This window comes from Lytechinus variegatus, chromosome 6 (genome assembly GCF_018143015.1).
Source record: "Lytechinus variegatus isolate NC3 chromosome 6, Lvar_3.0, whole genome shotgun sequence".
NCBI lineage: Eukaryota > Metazoa > Echinodermata > Echinoidea > Temnopleuroida > Toxopneustidae > Lytechinus > Lytechinus variegatus.
The window spans coordinates 4,257,809-4,279,034 of record NC_054745.1 but is presented as its reverse complement, the minus strand read 5'-3'; the positions used below and the strand labels follow the sequence as shown (position 1 = coordinate 4,279,034).

Sequence of the window (21,226 nt, the reverse complement as noted above, 5' to 3'; positions counted from 1 at the left end):
ACTCAGAAACTCAATTGCACATGCTCATAAGGAGACAATTGCCTCACTACATCTGAACATTGCAAATTATGTTGCTGAACTTCATCTGAACATTGCAAATATGTTGCTGAACTTCATCTGAACATTGCAAATATGTTGCTGAACTTCATCTGAACATTGCAAATATGTTGCTGAACTTCATCTGAACATTGCAAATATGTTGCTGAACTTCATCTGAACATTGCAAACATGTCGCTGAACTTCATCTGAACATTGCAAACATGTTGCTGAACTTCATCTGAACATTGCAAATATGTTGCTGAACTTCATCTGAACATTGCAAACATGTTGTTAAACTTCATCTGAACATTGCAAATATGTTGCTGAACTTCATCTGAACATTGCAAATATGTTGCTGAACTTCATCTGCACATCGCAAATATGTTGCTGAACTTCATCTGAACATTGCAAACATGTTGCTGAACTTCATCACATTATCTGTGAACGAAGCTTTAAAATCCTACATGTAAGACACACTTAAGTGAATGGTAAACACGGTGAAAGCCCATATTACTAATGTTTAAAAAACAAAGTATAACCAAAAAAATGACAAGTGATTAGCCGTATATTCACACACAAAAAGGCTAATCATCGATGAAGTTATACCTGATGACGGAGATAAGTAATCCTTGAATAAGTAAGAAATCACGGCGAGGTAATAAAATTATTGTTGCGTTACTAGCAGAAGGGCATTAAGAATTAGGCATACATTAATTCCTGTTCCAGTTGGAAAGCCAGAAGGATTTGAACTGTTGCGCACACTGGGTGATTTCAAGTCCGGTTTTAGCGTTGGTGTTAGTGTTGGAATTTGGATTGCTTCCCCTAGCTCCAAAACTTATTCTGAGTTTGTAGAACTGGTCCAGTTCACATTATTGACATCTGAACAACCAGTGAGTGACTTTTCAGAAGCATATACGTTCTATGTTTGGTGTTATCCTCATGTAAGAATTGGCCCTTACACCAACACCAAAAGGTCAACACTGAACTTGAAATCACCCAATTTACATTTCGCATGGCACGCACTAGAGATATCGCTCTTATGCCAGCCGCACAAGAACTTAAAATCAACAGCACACGCAACCACCGCCCTTCCTTCTGCCTGCCGGCCAGGCCACAATATAATGAAGCCTGTCTATAGTGATCACCCTAGGGAAACACAAAATTCGGCCTTTATAGACAGGTGGCTTTTATAGACAGGTTCTTTAATATACACATGATATGCCTCTATGGAAATCAGTTTTAGTGGTCACTATTGGCAGGTAGCCACTATATAGACAGGTGGCCACCAACTACGGTTTGACTGTATTTCTCTTTGGAAATGACTCCACCACTCATAGGGCTAACTTATCTTCAATGAAATTTACAACAAAAAAAATACATAACTCAACTTGTGATGGTAGAATATGACTGACAGATGAATGAGCACATCGTGTTGTCAAAAATGGAAAGCACAAATAAAAATATGTACAAGCACACAAATAATAGAATCAACAAATTTACACGATCTAGATGTATCACAACCAATTACAGGTGTCATACAACATATTACATGTATCCAAAAGCACTTCCTCCAAAAATTTCATTTAAAGATAAGAAGGGTATATAAAATACTTGTAATAACTTCTCTTGAATGTACATGTAAATCTTTGACTGGAAGAGAGATATGGTACACATTATGCATGAGAAACAAAAAAATATATCTGCCCAAAAATGTAGCTGAGGCCATATCTTGAAGACTAGGATTTCGATAGCGAACAAGGCCTGGACCAACTAATTTGGTCGGGGCTACATGCATGCATGAAAGTTAGGCCTTGATCTCACCTACGTATATAGCTTGGAACAACATATGTGTTCTAATTGAGACCATCTTTGATGTTAGACCTGGATCTGGCCTGCAAACAAGGCCAGGATCACCATTAGACCAAACCCAGAAAGAAGTCCAGCGTTCTGAATGAAAAAGATCCTGAAGCTTCTCTGGTCCTCATCTGTTGGGTCTCCGCCTCCAACATTATTAATCTCGGGCAGCTAAAAGTGTAATAAGAGAAAATAAGATATGGAATCATCATTATCATCATCACCATCATCACCATCATAATCAACATCTTCACCATAATTATTGTCATCACCATCATTACCATCATCGTCATGATGATGACGATGATCATCATCATCATCACCAACATCATCATCATCACCATCATCATCATCATCACCATCATCATCATCGTCATCATCACCATCATCATCATCACGATCATAATCACCATCATCACCATCATCATAACCATCATCACCATCACAACATATCATCACCACTGTCATCATCATGATCATATTCACCATCATCACCATCATCATCATTATCATCATCACCTCCATCATCATCATCACCATATTATCATCATCATCATCATCATCACCATCATCATCATCATCATCACCATCACCACCATCATCATCATGATCACGATCATAATCACCATCATCACCATCATCATCACCGTCATCTCCATCATCATCATCATTTTCATCTTCATTACCACCATCACCATCATCACCATCATCATCATCATCATCATCATCATTACCATCATTACCATCATCATCACCATCATCATCATCACTACATATCATCATCATCACCAAATCTTCCTTGCCAAGTCGAAGTTGGCCATTATTTCTACTCACCATATCCACCAACGAAATATAAAGAAACATGCCGCCCGCCAGAGCAAAGATCCACTCGCTGGCGTGGAAATTCTCCCCAAGAACGATACCGAAGATGAGGCCCAAGTAGCACGTACACGCCGACAAGAAGTTTGCAAGGACGGCTTGCTTCACAGTCATCCCAGAGTTCAACAAGATGGCAAAGTCACCTGAAATAGTGTTGACAAGAATTCACAATGTAATAGTGCCCCCATCCAGAAAGAACATTAAAGGTATTGTTTAACTTTGAGAGCAGCCGATTTAAATAATTCTCAAACCAAGAAGAAACATGGGTACAAGTGCATGTATTAGAACTAATAAACCCTGAAAACAACCATTATTGAGAATGAAAATCTAAAACTACAAGGCAAACCCCGATTTTGTAAATAGGCATCTTCTAGACGCCTAAAAAGTACACATAAGTGTATGGGATGAAATTAAGATGGTGTTTCCGGTCACTTTATATTTCAATTTTTGAAGCACTAAATAATTATTTTCGAACGCAATTTTTTCTGGACTTCATTTTTGTAACATATCACAGACACAGGTGAAAAGTGCGACATTCTAGCTCAGATTTTTAAAAAGTCAAATCAACGTTAACCAATCACTTTAAGGACTTTTTTGAACTGGTCATATTCAAGCACAATCCTATTAAGCATGGTTCTCAGCTTTTCAAGAAAACAAAATTCCTGATTTTTCCCTGATGAAGTTGAAATATTCCCTTATAATTATTTAAACCCATTCCCAGTTTCACATATTTTCTATGAAGTTATGAATTACATATATTTTCATTGTAAAAACAATAATTTAAAACAAATGTGCATGTACCACCAGTCATTCAATGGATGTTAGTTTGATATGCAACAAAATATAACAGAGTCTGACAGACTACCGTGCTTTTGACTTTCGGGCTGATAAAAATTCCCTGATTTTTCCCTAATTTGAGGTATTTTGCCTGATTTGAGGCATTTTTCATTAAACTCCCTGATTTTTCCCTGAGTGGAAAAAAGTAAAAATAATTTTCCCTGATGGGCTGGGAACCTGTTAAAGCTTGTCTATAGGGTTTTGGCAAGGAGTCAATAAGGTGAATTGGATTAAATGTTTGTGGCTGCTTTTTATCTGAACGGTTGATTCTTTGCATTAAGGGAGGATTCTTCTTGTGATAAAATATAATAAACACTTCTATTATGAAGCCCTATATCATAACTCACCAAGCTCATGGGGAAATTCTTCGCAAATGACCGCAACCGATGTGCTAATCCCCTGATAAATGGAATTCGTAAAGGAAGCCCCAATCGCCAGCCCGTCGATAAAATTATGAAGGCCGTCACCAAAGATGATCATGTAGGCCACGGTGGCGATCATGTTCGTTCCATCGTATATCTGTGTGTGAGAGTGACCGTGGTGGCTGCCGTTGCCATGGGCGCGGCCATTGGGTTTGCCATGGTGACTGGTGAGGTTGGAATCGGGTCTCAGGTTGTCCTTCTCGTTACTTCTGAGATATACATCCCGGAGGGATGATGCCTGAGTGACAGAAAAAAAAACAACATGTGGTGTTACAATAAAAGGCATTTATATAGCGCCCTCTACGTATTTCCATTATGAGGCGCACAAGAAAATGGAAAGAATAAGTTTGGAGGTACATTTAGTGACATCAAAAGCAACGAGTGACCTTTACTTTCCAAAAAAAGAAGCTATTTGGGTTTGCTAAAGAGTTATTTCAAAGCTTCCTTAGGTACGCATTTCCAAGTTAACCCTAAGCGAAGCTATTTTTTGCTGTTTTCTCGGTGTCAAAATTAGCATAATAGTAGTGTGCAATCAAAGCTACAAAACTGTACGGTTAGTTTTCAAAAACAATTAAATTTTTCCATTATATGAATTATAATTTAATGAATTTGAATTTACTCTTTTACCCAAAATCAAGATTTAAAGCAATTTTGGGGAAGACATACACTTGTATAATGTTGCATAAATTTGCAACTGCATAAATGAGCATCACAAATTTTGTCTCAAAATATGCGAAAGACTTGAAAGTAGAAAGTAACTGATCAACATTCTAAAAAAAAAAAGCATGGTGGAATGGTCGCAGAAAATGTCAAACACTCCCCCCCCCCGGTCGTTATAGGGCGAGGGTGAGGGCACTAGATTTCAATGTCAAAATTAAATATATAAATACAATTTGCAACAAATATATCAAATATGCATAATTATATTACTATCCACTTACCTTTTTATCATCGCCCGATGGTGTAGAATAAAGCAAACCATTTCCTTCCTCTAAAGCCTACAAACGAGATGGAAACATAACATACATGTAAAATATTTCAACGAATACCATTTGAATAATTACACTCTTTATATTTTTCATTGCATTAAAATGGGAATTATAGGGAATTGTTAGGGCTCATTTTAAGTTTTCATTTCGAGTATTTTAGGGGGTATTGCTGCGCCCAAGTGTAAATTTTCCATGAAATAGAAAGACAAATAAAAGTAAATTCATCACAATCAACAATCCAGTAACACTGTACATCACAGAGTGAGTGATTACATTTGTAAACAGTGCCGCTTTACAGTACGTGTACTTACTTGACATTTGATATACAAATAAAAGTTGGTATTTCCAAGCTATGGTACATATACAATTTTGGAAAGAAGAGATTAAAATTCCACACATTCGAAAAAAAAAACATACACATATTAGAGTGGAAATCGAGTCAGCAATAGTCTGCAAACTAACCAATGTGTGAAATGGTATACAATTTTGATAGAAACCCTTATGTGTTGCACTAAGAACATAATTCAAAATATTGCAATACTATTGTATGAAGTGATGTGGCTCAGTGAGGAAGTCTCCAGACTGTGAACCACAAGGTCCGGGGTTCAAATCCCACCACAGCACTAGTGTCCTTTGGCAAGGCGTTTATCTACATTTGCCACTCTCAACACAGGTTAGTAAATGGGTACCGGTAGGAAGAAATTCCTTGAATGCTCGATGCGCCCGATCAAGGTAGCCGTGCTATAAAAGCAGGGGTAGTAGCATGCAGCGCTTAAAAACATTTCTATTAGGCCCGTTTCGGGTACACGGGTACACGTGTACACGCATGGTCAAGTCAGTGCACGTGTACTAAATTCCATCACCGTGTACACGGTAGCATCTGCATAAAGCTTGCGTGGGACTGTAAAGTCAGTGAACAAGCTCGCAGCCTCATATTAATTCTTAGTTCTCAGACACTGCACATGTTTTAATCACTAATATGTCAATATATTTCAATTAACCTCGAGTGAGTTTACTTCCAAAATCGCCGATTTAATCCACATTTATTCTGGAGACTCAAGTTTTTGTACCACACGAAATGGGTATGCTCCGGTCAGTGCAGGGCCCTAGTTAGCGCCGACGTTCGTTGGATGCGCATTTTGCATACTGTACCGTACATGCATGCACAGATCGCTGCAGAATTGAGTGTAACTGAAGTTATCGATTGATTTTCATTATTTTATTGCCAATTTGAGGAGCGTGTGTTTGTAGGCTTGTAGCACATGTTTATGAGCGTATAACACGTAACTGGAGACTCTCGAAAGCGTTCTTCAATCACTTTTAGAGCCAATTTGAGAATCACCAATTACGACAGCGATCATTGCTCCAGTTACGTGTTATACGCTCATAAACATGTGCTACAAGCCTACAAACACACGCTCCTCAAATTGGCAATAAAATAATGAAAATCAATCGATAACTTCAGTTACACTTAATTCTGCAGCGATCTGTGCATGCATGTACGGCACAGTATGCAAAATGCGCATCCAACGAACGTCGGCGCTAACTAGGGCCCTACACGGATTTACTTTTGCCTTCTTTATTAATTTAATGCGCTGCTAAGCTGAGTAAACTTTTTAATTGCACCAATTTTTGTGGATTGATACTTCTCAGGTAAGCTTTAAAACCGTGACTTAGGCTACATGTAGGAAACACTGAAAAAATACCGTAACTCACTCTCACTCAGTGTTTACAACGTGTACACGACCGAAAAACACGCCGTGTACACGTGCATCAAAAATGGACTTTCAAACCGGGCCTAATTTCTATTAAGCACTATATAAATGTTGCATATTATCATCATTATTATTATTATTTTAATGAAATGCTTCATAATTCCCTTATATTATGCAGGGGAGCAATTGCTTTAATGAACGCTCCCCAGATCTCTTTCTATTCCCAAGCATAAATCATAAACAGAAATCAGTGCACTTAGAAACGCCAGTAGTAAGTCCCCTATATTAAATGTTTTGTATCATAATTATGGACATAATGTACTTGTATCATGGCAGATATAGGGCTGTATAAAATTCATCAAAAAGAACTGCGTGTAGTATGTCAAAAGAACTGTTAAAAAATGACAGCCAACACTCATGGTTAAGTTCAAAGACGGGTCAAAAATCTAAGATAGAATGACAAACCTCCCGACTTGCTCTTTTCTCCCGCTCCGCCTCCAGATCCTTTGCATCAGTCATCGCCATGGCCTCCGTTGGGGATGTGAATTTATAGCCTATTCTGTCTGGGTTGGAGTCTAAGTTGTGCATTGCCGTCACCACCATGCCCGATCGCCTTGATATATCAGAACTACTTCTCGATCTGGCCTGTATAGAAGATGAATATCAAGAGTGTTTTAAGGACCTGTCTCATCATTCCATGCAAGCCTTGTGGGTGATTGCCCACAATTCACCCGCAACAGATGTTTTGAGCATGGTCAAAACTTTTCTAAACTACTGTATATACCGGTATCAAACTTGCATGCGATTCTGTGTGTGAGTTGAGTGCGAGATACTGTCAATGTGGTCGACTTGCGGATAGCAAAATAAAGTCATACGCAAGTCACACGCAGAGCTTGCACGGAAGAACGTGACAGGGCCAAATTAAGGGTGAATTGCCAATTTGTACACTCTTTACATGGTCTATTTAGTCTAATGCCATTCTGTCCAATCTTTCATCTAACAACCATTTGGTCCAATGACCATTTGGTCCAATCATCACTTCATGTAATCACCAGGTAGTCTATGACTATTTAGTCTTCTAACCAGTTGGTCTAATATCCATTTTCTTTTCTTTCATTTTGCCCAATTAACACTTAGTCCAACTAGACCAAGTGGTATATGGACTCAATGGCTACTGAACCAACTGGTTATTAGACAAAATGATGAATGGACGAAATGTCATTTAGACCATGTGGATAGTGGACGAACTGATGGTAGACCAAATGATAGTAGATGAGTTGGTAATTGGACGAACTGGTATTAGCCCAATTGAACATAAATTCTCTTAAAGGGCAAGTGAACTGTGTACGGTCTCATTGCCTGTGCGTTATATATGAATACATAGTCATAATACGTTTTCAGATCTCTACTCATACAGAGAATAACCTGACCTGTATAATGTATTTGAAAAGAGAAAACTGAAATGTTTTGAGAGGAAAAGTAATTATTTTGCTACTTGGTAACATAATTCTTGTGGTAAAAATGTATTGAGTAGCCAAGTAGCATGTTATCATGCAAGTAGGACTATATTAATAGACTACACTAGCATTATGGGTCAGGAAACCGGCTGGGGGATGTTTCATAAAGCTGTTCGTAAGTTAAGATCGACTTTAAGAACGACCGGTGATCCTTTCTTTTGCGCCTATGAATATAACATTTACCACAAGAATGGATCACCATTCGTTCTTAAAGTCGCTCTTAACTCACGAACAGCTTCATGAAACGGCCCCCAGGTATGAGTAGTGGAGGACTCGAGATGGCGCTATCAGTTCATATGGGAAAGGACAACCGAGTTTCTCACCCTTCGTCTGCTGGCGATGATTTTGAGTAAGCGTTCCGTGTTGAAGAAGAGATAGATACCTCCCAAGACCACCATATTCTTCCAGATGAAATCATGGCCGGCCTCGTCCAGGAAAATACCTTGAGACTGTAACGGGGTATCAAAAGAAGAGACAAAGTTGGTTAAAGCACAGATACTACAAGGGGAAGTTCAGACAGTACATAGACCGCGTAATGAAACGCTCGGGAAGAGCGCCCTACAGCGTTGAGTAAACAGCCATTTTGTACCTTTGCGTATCGCGAGATGGTTGTGTACAAGACATATGAGAGAAATGGTGAAGGGGTGAACGAATAGACAATTTTTATATTTTAAACTTTTTTCATTCGATTTTTCCCCTTTAAATTTGAGATGAATATATTTCAGAGGTTTCTTGGTAATAAAACGTGGAATTATTCCCATGTGCCACCCGTGAGCCCACTCCAAACTCCCCTCTCTCATTTTCCCTAAATGTTTTATACACAGATGTGTGCCGATATGCAAAGATTAATACTCAACGCTGTTGGGCGCCCTTCCCCATAAGCATTTACATGTATCAAGCGTTTCAAAAAATTGTTGAAGTGTCTGATCTTCCACTTTTTATAATATCTTTGGTTAAAAGTGGAGGACAGAGTTGGTAAATGAAAACCAAGGTAGGTATTTTTTAATTTTAAGGGGCAATTTTTTTGCTTTTCCACATTGGGGTGTTTGCAGAATTTTGGGGGCTTTTCAATTTAAAGGCTACTATTAAATTGTGCCTGAGTTCTGACAGATATTGTTTGGAAAAAGCTCTTGGGGTGACTTTACAAATAATGTTTGCCATAAAGTATGTATTTGGGGGAATTTTAGGGGCAATATTGGCTGTCATGGGGGCAAAATAACCTGTCGCCCTCATGTAGTTCCTCCACTTGTAAAAACACAAATCTGGATTTGATACTGTGTACACACCTGATAACGGGCTCCAATCTGACCAATCACAGTATTTTATTCTTTACATCTTTTTTCCATCAAAGAAAAATGTTGGCTTTAATTTGTTTCACATTCTCTTTTTAAAGGCTTTAAACTTTTTGTGCATTGGCCCATGAACCCCTCTGTGCTTAATTATTTTCAGGGAGGGAAATAATAGATTCTATGTTTGAGCGTGAAATGCGAAGTTTGCGTGGCACCGAGTGTGCATTGGTGCAAAGTACATGTGGCAGGGTGCTACATAAGCACTTGCCCGATTGCCCGGGGCAAGTAGAAGTTATAGTTGGGCAAGTGTTTTCAAGTAAAGACCAAACTACTTGCGCAAATTGGGCAAGCAAAATTTTCACAGTAGAATTACCAAAATTAGGGTCGATTACATGATAAACCAACCCTAAATTTGGTCATGGCGAGGTACATCAGTTCACGTCAAAAGAGAGAAAAAAAAAAGTCAAATGGTTTCTAAAACCATAATATATTCTTTTGAAGTTTCTAAGTAAAATCTTTTTTCAAGGATTTTTTTTTCGGGCAAGTGAAATGGATTTCAGGCAAGTATATTCAACTATTCAAAAATTTACTTGCCCAACAGGGCAAGTTCATCTAAAAAGTTATGTAGCACCCTGGTGTGCGGAAAGGGGTATTAAGTGGGGAGGGGGGTGGTTGGAATGAGACAGTAATTTTGATTATGAGATGCCTGATATAGTCAATATTTTGTTTCCGTATTTACTTTGCTCTAACAGTGCCCAATAGTTGGCAATCAAAGTACGCACATCTCTATTTATGATACATCTACATGTACATGTGATATTAGGATAATAAAGCTCATTCTGATACCACAAAAAACATGTTCAAATGCTGGTCCTTATCGGACCCCCCCCAAAAAAAAATATGTGCCTCTGAAAATACATGCATGCACGAACACAGTTCTGTTTTTAATTGTCAAAGTCAAATCAGGGCTACATGACATTGCATATTTGGGTATTGAGATTTTATATGTAACTAGCTGTAAAAAACATTTATGGTGATATATTATCCCCTATGAATAAACAACAAAAGATTATGAAACAAAAACAAATATCAGGGAATGTTCTTCCCATCACGTACAGTATTGTTCAAAGTTTTATAGACTAGCTTATAAATACCCTTTTTACACTTGCTAAAATTTCCTTAACCCCGTACTATAGGTGGGGCTAAATTGCCATTTAGCCCCACCTATAGTACGGGGTTAAGCTTAGCCCACTTTCTTTTTACACAGCATTTTTGCAAAGTGGGCTAACCCCATCTTTAGTACAGGAATATTTGGCCCTGCAAAAAAGCAGGGTTATCCCAGCAATTGCGGTGCTAAGAGCGATAGTGCGGGGTTAAGATCGCTAGTGTAAAACGAAAGTGGGCTAAGCTTAACCCCGTACTATAGGTGGGGCTAAATAGCAATTTAGCCCCACCTACATGTATAGTACAGGGTTAAGGAAATTTAGCGTGTGTAAAAAGGGAAAGAGTAAAGTACTTGTACTACGAATGATCGACAAAAACCACTAGTCCGGGGTTAGCAAGTTTCGTGTGTAAAAAGCAAGCATTCCTTATCCGGGGTTAGCAATAAAAATTTGGCATGTGTGAAAAGGAAAAAAAATAGTACGGGGTTAAGGATAGTACGGGGTGAGCGATAGTCCGGGGCTAAGAAAATCCTGTGTAAAAAGGGTAAAAGTTTCTAGAAAGTTCCCAAAATTCTATTGTATGCTCCTGTGACATTTGCTCCGATCTTTTTTTTTCTTTGAGGGCCATAGGGTTAGGGTTATGAGTGTAATCGAGTTTCTGGTTCAGAATAATGTTAAGATTAGGATTAGGACTTATTTAGTTTTGGAGATTAGATAATATGTTTGGCTTAACCCTAAATCTCTCAGGGTATTTTGATTCTTGTAATTCCCAGGTTGGGGGGCCGCGATTTGCACGATCACAATGAAAATTTGCATGATGGTAGAGAATGACGTAGTCTACGCAGTTGCATTGGTAAATTTCACTATTATTTTATATGAATTAATTATTCTAATTTATTCATGAAATCATACTTTTTGTTCTGATTCACTAAATAAAGCTCCTAGAATGCTATCTTTTGGTGAAAATATTCTTTATAGCATTCCTAACAATTGTGAATGAAAAAAATTCTGGTACCAAGACCGATTTCTTATGTATTTTATTTTTTTTTAAATTTCTTATATGTACATATTTCCTTGTTTTTTTACTTTTTGTTTTTTATTGTTTTTTCAATGGAAATCGTTTGAGACTTAATTCTGATCATAAACAAGGCAAAATTAATTAAGCTTAATCAGTAAAAGTAGAAATAATCATACATTTTTTAATTTTGGCTAAATTCACAATTTGCATTGGATTTGTACATGAAATCAGGTTTATGAGCAATTTTGGGTCTGACATGCACTTTATACATAATGTTGTATAATGTTGTAACCGCGTACCCGGGCGTCACAAATTTAGTCTCAAAATTTGCGCGAGACTTGAAAGTTGTGGAGGAGGGGGCATTATGGCCCCCCGGGACAATTAGGGTTAACGTGAAGATTTTACATCTGAGCAATTGTCGCCAGAGCAAATGTCATGGAACTAGGTTTCGATAGTGTAGTAACCCCATAGATTTAAAACCTGATTGCTAAATTTCAATCGGGTTCGCACTGAGTACTTGTGCAAGAATTGATAGCCAGAAGTACTACGGAGGGTAGTGATGGAAGCCACCCAAGACAGTAGGTAACTGACCTGGAAACGTTCGATCAGAGACCACCTACTGCTTTGGGTTGGAGCTTTAAACCCTATGATCTATTCGATTCTCAAGAACATGAAAGTTCAACTCGTGTCCACATGTATTATCTCTCGTTTGGAAACCACCTATCACTCAGGTTTTTAAAAAAAATAATACAGCATTAATGAGGTGCCAATTATCCAGTTGCCTAATGACGCACTACATGTACATATTACCCCGGCTTTTAGCTCCAGCTGTGAAAGGGGCTTGGTTGAGAGCAGCACTACGAAAAGTAAACTCTGGGTGAACTTCCCATTTACATGTAGTTCTTGCGGAAAACGTGGGGTTAGCTTTGAGTTTTATAAGGCTGGCCGTGTAAACGTAGAGCTTCTTGAACAGATTTTGGAGACGGGAGGATATGGCATATGTACAATTTATAATAAATAACCTTTTATATTTGGGATGACAGATTTTATGATCCTTTCCTTGGGACCCTGTGAGCTGGAATGGAGAGTAATCAAATTTTAATGTGCAAATATAGTTTTATTTCTGAGACATGAAAACTACAAATATTTACAATGTAACACGAGGCCATATAACCGAAGGCCTACTTCTTGTCGCGGGTTGAAAAGGAATAGCAGCCCAATTTATGAAGCTTGTTATTATATACCGGTAAACAAATTCACAAATTTTACTGTTAAAAGCTACTGAAATCATTTGATATGATTGGCTGATAGAAAATTTGTTATATAAATTATAAATTTGTTATATAATTGCAATAAATCTTTATGAAAAGTCACCCTGCATTTGAATGAACCTATTTTCTGGTACTAGTATCTGAACAGTGTTGTAGCTAGATCATTCTTAATGCTGGGAAAAGTGTGAACGGTGAAGCGGAATGGGTGAGGCATTTATGAGCAAAGCATTAGCCCTCCCGCCAAAACAGCCAGGGGTCCAGGGTTTAAGGACTAAAAGTGGATTGAAATCATCAAATTGAGGGGTAGATTTAAGAACATAAAACCTCAGAATCTTGTATAATTTAATTACTTAAAGGTAAATACCAGTTGTGATAACGACCTGAAAATGAGTTCGAACAGAATCCAATAAATGGTCCTAAGTATTTGTATTGATAAATACAAAAATATGTGCCAATTGGCTCTGGAAAAAAGTGTAATTTCTGAGAAGTGAGCAAAATAAGCACAGAATTCTATAAAATGTTGGGTATTTTTCTTAGCAATATTAATAGACTGTCCCACAGATGCCTTTTTGTACCATGTACATGTAGTTATCACCAGAATTATCGGTTTTCCACTAAATGATTTCACAAATCTGGGACTTCAGTGTCCCATATCTAGATCTACATGTACATTGGTTACACTTCGTAATTCCGAAGGTTCGTAATTCATAAACACGTAAATTGCCCAGATACCTCGATGTTCATTAATCCGAACATTTGTGGCGTTATTCCGAAGGTTCGATAATCCGAAAACGAAATAAGGTTCGATGTCCCGAAGGTTCGTTAATCCGAAAACAAAATAAGCTTCGTTGTTCCAAAGGTCGTTAATCCGAAAACGAAATACATGTAAGGTTCGTTAGTCCGAAAACATAATACATGTAAGGTTCGTTAGTCTGAAAACGAAATAAGGTGTGTTAATCATTTCGTTTTCAGACTAACGAACCATCGGAATTACGAACCTCATTTCGTTTTTGGATTAACAAACCTTCGGAATAACGAACCTCACTTCGTTTTCTGACTAACGAACCTTCAGAATTACGAACCTCATTTCCTTTTCGGACTAACGAACCTTCGGAATTATGAACCTCATTTCGTTTTCGGACTAACAAATTACGAACCTCATTTCCTTTTCGGACTAACGAACCTTCGGAATTATGAACCTCATTTCGTTTTTGGACTAACGAACCTTCGGAATTACGAACCTTCAGAATAATGAACCTTCGGAATATCTGAACCTTAAGAATAACGAAGCTTCGGAATTACGAATGTATGCGATGTACGTATGATAACATGTTGGTAAAGAAACCGTGATTTTAAAAGCTTTCTCATGAAATAGAGCATTGGACTCATAATCGCAAGGTTGTGAGTTCCAATCCTCACTGTGCCATTGTCTCCACTTTGAAAAAAGGGCCCGAGAGTAATATCTGTTGTCTATAAGGTCAGCCACTATGACTGATTAACCATGACGTAGAAAAGTTTCCTAGGTAATTTTTTTATATACCAGCTTGGCATTTACCAGCAAAAAATGCTGTCCTGTGAGATTCCTATGGGAGTTACCATAAACAGAAATACAGTAATTGTTTGCTGCTATTACTTGTTTTAACTTTGATTTAGACGATTATTTGCATATTTCTCAAGCAATCTAGGGAGATTTTTTCTTCTTTCTTTCTGACATTTCCATACAGGAATTCACCGACAGGTAAAGGTTTTAAAACTTCAAACCATAAACCCAATATTAATTTCAACCCCCAACACAGCTGTCTATAATGAGTCATGATGCCTGTTAATAATGATCACAAAATGGTGCCAAGTACAAGCCTGAGCCTGGATTCACAATGAAAGTATGAAATTAAATTCATTCTGCCACTGTTGTGCAAATTGGTTATTTTCAAATTGGTCCTGTCCATGAATGAGTGGAAAACATTGAGGCAAATAATAAATGCTATTAAACCTGTTCAGTCAAATAATGTACATGTACACATTTTGGTGTTCAGGTTTCCCTAAACTGTTCTGTTCTATTTAATTTCCCTCAAAATTCTCTTAGTTTTATATTAAGGGCACTTCCTAGGACATGAACGTCCGACCCCCTACATAATTTCTGTCTCTGATTTCTGGTTCTTTTGACAGTCTGTAATGCTCTCAAATGACCATGACTTGGTCAGTTTATGAAGTGAAGTAAAACAGGAGAAAAATGGGGGTCGGATGTACAAAAAGCTTCATTATTTTATGGAATCGCCCTTAAACAATTCTGGAATCCAAGTATTTCGTAACACTTTAGGCCTCAAATATTGATGTTTTATTAAGGACAAAGTCACTTTTCTACATACAGGGCAAATTCCTATATTACAGCACAAGAGGAAATATGCACACCAAGCATGGCCTTGACCTGGCTGGGGGTACAGAGGGTGTGAGTCCAGGGGGCGTTTTCATGAAGTTTTATTCAACAATTACCATAGTAACAGTTCCTCTCAGCCAAAAAGTATCAAGAAAAGTTATCAGACTTGACAAGTAACTTGTTGACATACATTTGTAAATGTTGATAAAGCCCTCCCCAGACCACTTTTTTTTTTTTTTTTTTTGGGGGGGGGGGAGAACTGCCTGACATCTGCATTGGTTATTTTTCTCTTTTTCCCCCCAAAAGCACCCCCCTAGAAAAAAAAAGCTGGTGACGGCACTGCGCATACGTCATCCAGGCCAGTGAGAGGCTCATTGAGGCCAGCATTGTGGTCTAGAGGTTCTGACTCTCACCTTTGAAACGGAGGGTCGTGGGTTTGAATCCCAGCTATGGCGGGATTTCCTGCAGCAATAAAATTGATCCACATTGAGCTGCACTCAACCCAGGTGAGGTGGAAAGGGTACCTGGCAGGATTGATCTCCTGTGCACACAGAACAGCTTTTAGAAGCTGGAGCAACAGCCCGGGTAATACATAGTTCGCCATGGACTAGGCAATTACATAATCAGTGGCTGATAAATGCAATACCAAAACATGTTATCAGGCGCCCATCCGCCCCTCCCCCATAAAATAAAACAAATAAATACATTTCCAAAAAATTAATAAAACAAGAAGCCAAAGTAATTTTCGGGATCTTTACACTGTAAAAACGCTGAAAAATTTTCATACAATTTTTATACATCATTCTTTTATAGGAATCTTAATTACAGTAGTTGTCTAAACAAGTGTTTAAAATCTTAAACAACAGAGTTTCATTTTTCAACATTCCATTCTCAATAAATTAAGTATGGTTGTTAAAACTGTTAAACAACTACTGTCAGGTTCACATGGTAAACAGCATTGAATACAATTTTCAACAACACTCTTACTATGTAAATGTGGAGCGTTGTGGCCCAGAGGATAAGTCTTCTGACTTTGAAACATAGGGTTGTGGTTTTGATTCCCAGTCAAGGCGTAATTTCTTTCAGTAAGAAAATTATCCACATTGTGCTGCACTCAACCCAGGTGAGGTAAATGGGTACCTGACAGGAATTTATTCCTTGAAATGCCACTGTGCTGTAAATGGCTGCGGTGCTAAAGCCAGGGTAATAATATCCACCTAAGCGGATAGGCAGGTCTCAACATTAGCAGCGGCCCATGGCAACCAAAAATGAGAGAAGGGCCACCAAAATTCTGTACAAGCCCAAACTTGGTGGTCCAGTTGGGCTACCAAAGTTTTGATAAATCATAATGTTTTCTATTGTTTTAGGGCCACCAAATTTGCCTTGCAGGCCACCAAGAATGTGAAATTGATAATTTTGGTAAACCATCTGGGCCACCAAGGAAAAAAGGGAGTGTGGAGCCTTGGCATAGGGACGTATTTGGCAGTAATATGCGCTATATACATGTAAGAATGCTGGTATTACTAGGTACATGTACATACCTCTGGAATGAGACTAAGTAAAGCGTTGCCTGCGAGCGTCCCTACGGCGAGGGATACTAGACAAGGGCGCCGGAAGCAGGGGGGCAGGGGGGGCACTTGCCCCCCCAAATAAAATTTTGGGGGGGCAAAACGAGATTTTGCCCCCCCCCCAACGTGCCCCCCTGAAAGATGAAAAATGATAAATTATTTTAGGACAAAAGTAAATGAAGGCACTTTTCTGCCTGAAAATTGTCATTTCCATTGTCAAAAATGAAAAAATTTTGCCCCTGACGGGGCAAATACATGATCATAGTAAGCCTCGCGTCTTTTGACGAACAGTTCCTCTGTGAAACATAGCTTTGATAAGCCCCTTTTCCATCTTATTACAGTGTGATAACGTTTAACCTTTTAATGAATACATTTCAGACTAAAGGCGAATGGCAAATTGATAGTGGTCCACCAATGATTAGGTTTATAATTCTATGATGCTGGCTGTGTCGTCTAACAAACGCGCGGTCGCCCAGAAACGCTCAGACCGGACCCGATATAACTAACGCGCGTGAACACTACTTACTCGAGTAAGATATGGAATCTATGTCATAGCTGTCAAGCCCAGAAACCATAACATCTCGAGAAACTTGTTTCAATTATTTCATTTTCAACTAAATATAAATTGAGTTAATACAGTGATAACAAGAGAGCGGTGTTGGCTCAGTCGGTAACACGTCTGCCCGTCGAAGTCGAAGCAAAGATCGTAGGTTCGAGTCCACCCTTGGCGGATGACTGAAGTCAGTGCGTTGTGTGTAAACGTCTCTCCCATGTTTCATAGATGCAGGCTATGTTACAATGGAAAACACTCCGTCCCTCGAATAGGACGTTAAATGGAGGCCCCGTGTAGAGGAGAGTCACCACCTTGGCACGTTAAGAACCCACTGCACTATTCGTATAAGAGTAGGGGGAAACCCCGGTGTCGAGGTCCACCTGCACCCCCCCCCCCATCAGTTATATCGGGAGGAGAGACCTGTGGATCATAGTGATTCAGTTCACTTTTCGCCTCCCAGGCACAGGTGACGCCAAACAAATAATAATAACAATTCAGTGCCCTAAAGAAAATACCAAGGTCATTTCAACTCAATATAGACATGTTATCAGAAAATTACACTCAGAATAATCATGTGTAGAGGATTATAATTTATAATTTGTAAAAATGGTGAATCCCACTCGAAAGCAACTTAGAGATAATGTTTAGACATGAAAAAAATAAAATCATCTGTGAAAGTGTCTTCTTGACCGGAAGATATTATCCGAGATATGAATAAAAATGTAAAGAATATAAAAGAAAAAAATAAGCGTTACAGTAGTGCTCTACTATAAAAAAAATCTTAAGATATTTTCACAGCCCCGTATTTCCTCTATTCCTTTTCATTGGCATGATTGGAAGGCGTTTTGTCTGATACTATTTCAGCTCATATATAGCACTTATGTATTTTAGATTCCAAAACTTCTTCCCATTACCTGTTACTAATCAGATCGAGATGGAAGCTATGTTCTCTGGTTCATCCCAGCTTTTGTTATTCATGGACGTTTGCAAAAATAAAAAAAAAACATCCCGGGAGTGGGTGGGCTGCAAGACCTAAATTTTCGAAGAAACGTAAGAGCGAGGGGATTTGTGATGGGAGAGCTTTTGCATTTTCTAGAATGAAATTGAAGGATTTCGTGCACACTTTTGGTGAATTTTGCCCTCTCGATCGGCGGCCCCCGGCTGCGTACGGTCATGTTTGTCATCTTAAACATGTTAAAGTCTTTAAAAGGCCTATATTACACTGGTTTGAAACAATTTCGTTTGCAATAAGGCTCGCAATTTGCTGGAACTGCGACCCTGGTCATGAAGAAACACCAGGCTGGGTCAGAAGGGAGGAAACATAAGGAGCAAAAAGAACTCCAAGACTGTTTAATTCTCAAGAAATTAATTTTTGAATGCACTTAGAAACGCAACTTTTATACTCCATTTTACACAAAATCCTTACCGTGGGGGGGGTCCCATAGCCTCTCCCGCTCGATCGCTTCGGTATCTCACGCTGTCAAAAATATTGTGCCCCCTTCGGGATTTTGCCCCCCCAAAACTGAAAGTGTTCCGGCGCGCCTGATACTAGATACATGATGACATTCTTATACATCCTCTTGTCCATAAGAGGGATTACCCACACCCCGGCGAAGGCTCCCATATTGATAATTGTACTTACCTCTGGAATGAGACTAAGTAAAGCGTTGCCTGCGAGCGTCCCTACGGCAAGGGATACTAGATACATGATGACATTCTTATACATCCTCTTGTCCATAAGAGGGATTACCCACACCCCGGCGAAGGCTCCCATATTGATAATTGTACATACCTCTGGAATGAGACTAAATTAAGCGTTGCCTGCTAGCGTCCCTACGGCGAGGGATACTAGATACATGATGACATTCTTATACATCCTCTTGTCCATAAGAGGGATTACCCACACCCCGGCAAAGGCTCCCATATTGATAATTGTACTTACCTCTGGAATGAGACTAAGTAAAGCGTTGCCTGCGAGCGTCCCTACGGCGAGGGATACTAGATACATGATGACATTCTTATACATCCTCTTGTCCATAAGAGGGATTACCCACACCCCGGCAAAGGCTCCCATATTGATAATTGTACTTACCTCTGGAATGAGACTAAGTAAAGCGTTGCCTGCGAGCGTCCCTACAGCGAGGGATACTAGATACATGATGACATTCTTATACATCCTCTTGTCCATAAGAGGGATTACCCACACCCCGGCGAAGGCTCCCATATTGATAATTGTACTTACCTCTGGAATGAGACTAAGTAAAGCGTTGCCTGCTAGCGTCCCTACGGCAAGGGATACTAGATACATGATGACATTCTTATACATCCTCTTGTCCATAAGAGGGATTACCCACACCCCGGCGAAGGCTCCCATATTGATAATTGTACTTACCTCTGGAATGAGACTAAGTAAAGCGTTTCCTGCGAGCGTCCCTACGGCGAGGGATACTAGATACATGATGACATTCTTATACATCCTCTTGTCCATAAGAGGGATTACCCACACCCCGGCAAAGGCTCCCATATTGATAATTGTACTTACCTCTGGAATGAGACTAAGTAAAGCGTTGCCTGCGAGCGTCCCTACGGCGAGGGATACTAGATACATGATGACATTCTTATACATCCTCTTGTCCATAAGAGGGATTACCCACACCCCGGCAAAGGCTCCCATATTGATGATTGTCACGAAGAGGAAGCCATAACCCCATACTGAAAAGAAAAACGAGAAAAAAATGTTGCAATTGCGTTAATAATTCATTAAGTTAGTATTTAGGTTTTGTAATATAAAGCGCTTAGAGAAATTTTAATAGGCACTATAATCATTAATATTAGTATTATTATTTTATCATTAATATTGCCGATTTTTTTTTCTATTCATTTTTATTATAGTTAAAAAAGAGATGGATATCATCTTGCAATATATCTCCAATTTATTATAATAATAGCACTGAGGCTAAATACTGAAAAGAAAAAATAAGGGGGGGGGAATGATTTTGCTGATTATTATTTTGTTTGTTTGAATACAAACTTACATTATCTTGCAATGTATCTCCAATTTAGTATTGTCATTGCATTGTATTCTAACTTTCATAATTGTTATTTTTGGATGATCATTATTCTTAGTATTATTATTATAGCATCATCATAAGAAGTATTATCAATTTTTTGCTATCATTCTCATTGACATAAATTATCATTATTATCATTACTATTATCATTATGATGAATACTACATGTATTATCATTTATTACTATTTATCATTACTCTTGCCATTATCTTCATCATTATCATTAATACTTTTATTATTTTGACTATGATTATATTATAATAAATATTAATTTGGAATAGTATATACCTTGAGCTGATGGCACTTTTGTACCTGTTTAACAAAGATACAAAATATAAGAGAGAAATTGAAACAGATTTAGTGGAAATAATTAAGTCACAGAGAAAGAAAAAAATCATGAAATCAACATCATAGAATAAGTGGATTTTGAGTGAATGACTAGAATTGTTTGATTGGTTAAGATTGAACGATTAATATGTGCCTGATAAACTGATCATTTGCAGACTGATAAGATTGTTGAATAGTCAGGCCCGTATTCTGAAGTCGGGTTTAACTTAAACTCAGGTTTAAAGTTGTGGTTTAAGTATGGATAGCCAATCGTTACATAAATTACTAACAGTAGAGATATCATATATCAGCTAATTTGGCTCTCAAATCATTCATAATT

The 21,226-nt window shown here is 38.4% G+C and overlaps 1 protein-coding gene across 1 annotated transcript; it reads right to left on the bottom strand.

Annotated features, from left to right (window-relative positions):
- Positions 1-1,285: 1,285 nt before the first annotated feature.
- LOC121416877 (metal cation symporter ZIP14-like) lies at positions 1,286-20,228 on the bottom strand. The gene is made up of 7 exons (XM_041610403.1): positions 20,031-20,228; positions 8,576-8,701; positions 7,201-7,380; positions 4,973-5,029; positions 3,957-4,269; positions 2,728-2,915; positions 1,286-2,064 (listed from the first exon to the last, which is right to left on the bottom strand). Exons 1-7 carry the CDS (start codon positions 20,160-20,162, stop codon positions 1,915-1,917), a joined length of 1,146 nt encoding a protein of 381 aa, XP_041466337.1. The 5' UTR covers positions 20,163-20,228; the 3' UTR covers positions 1,286-1,914.
- Between the last annotated feature and the right edge of the window lie 998 nt (positions 20,229-21,226).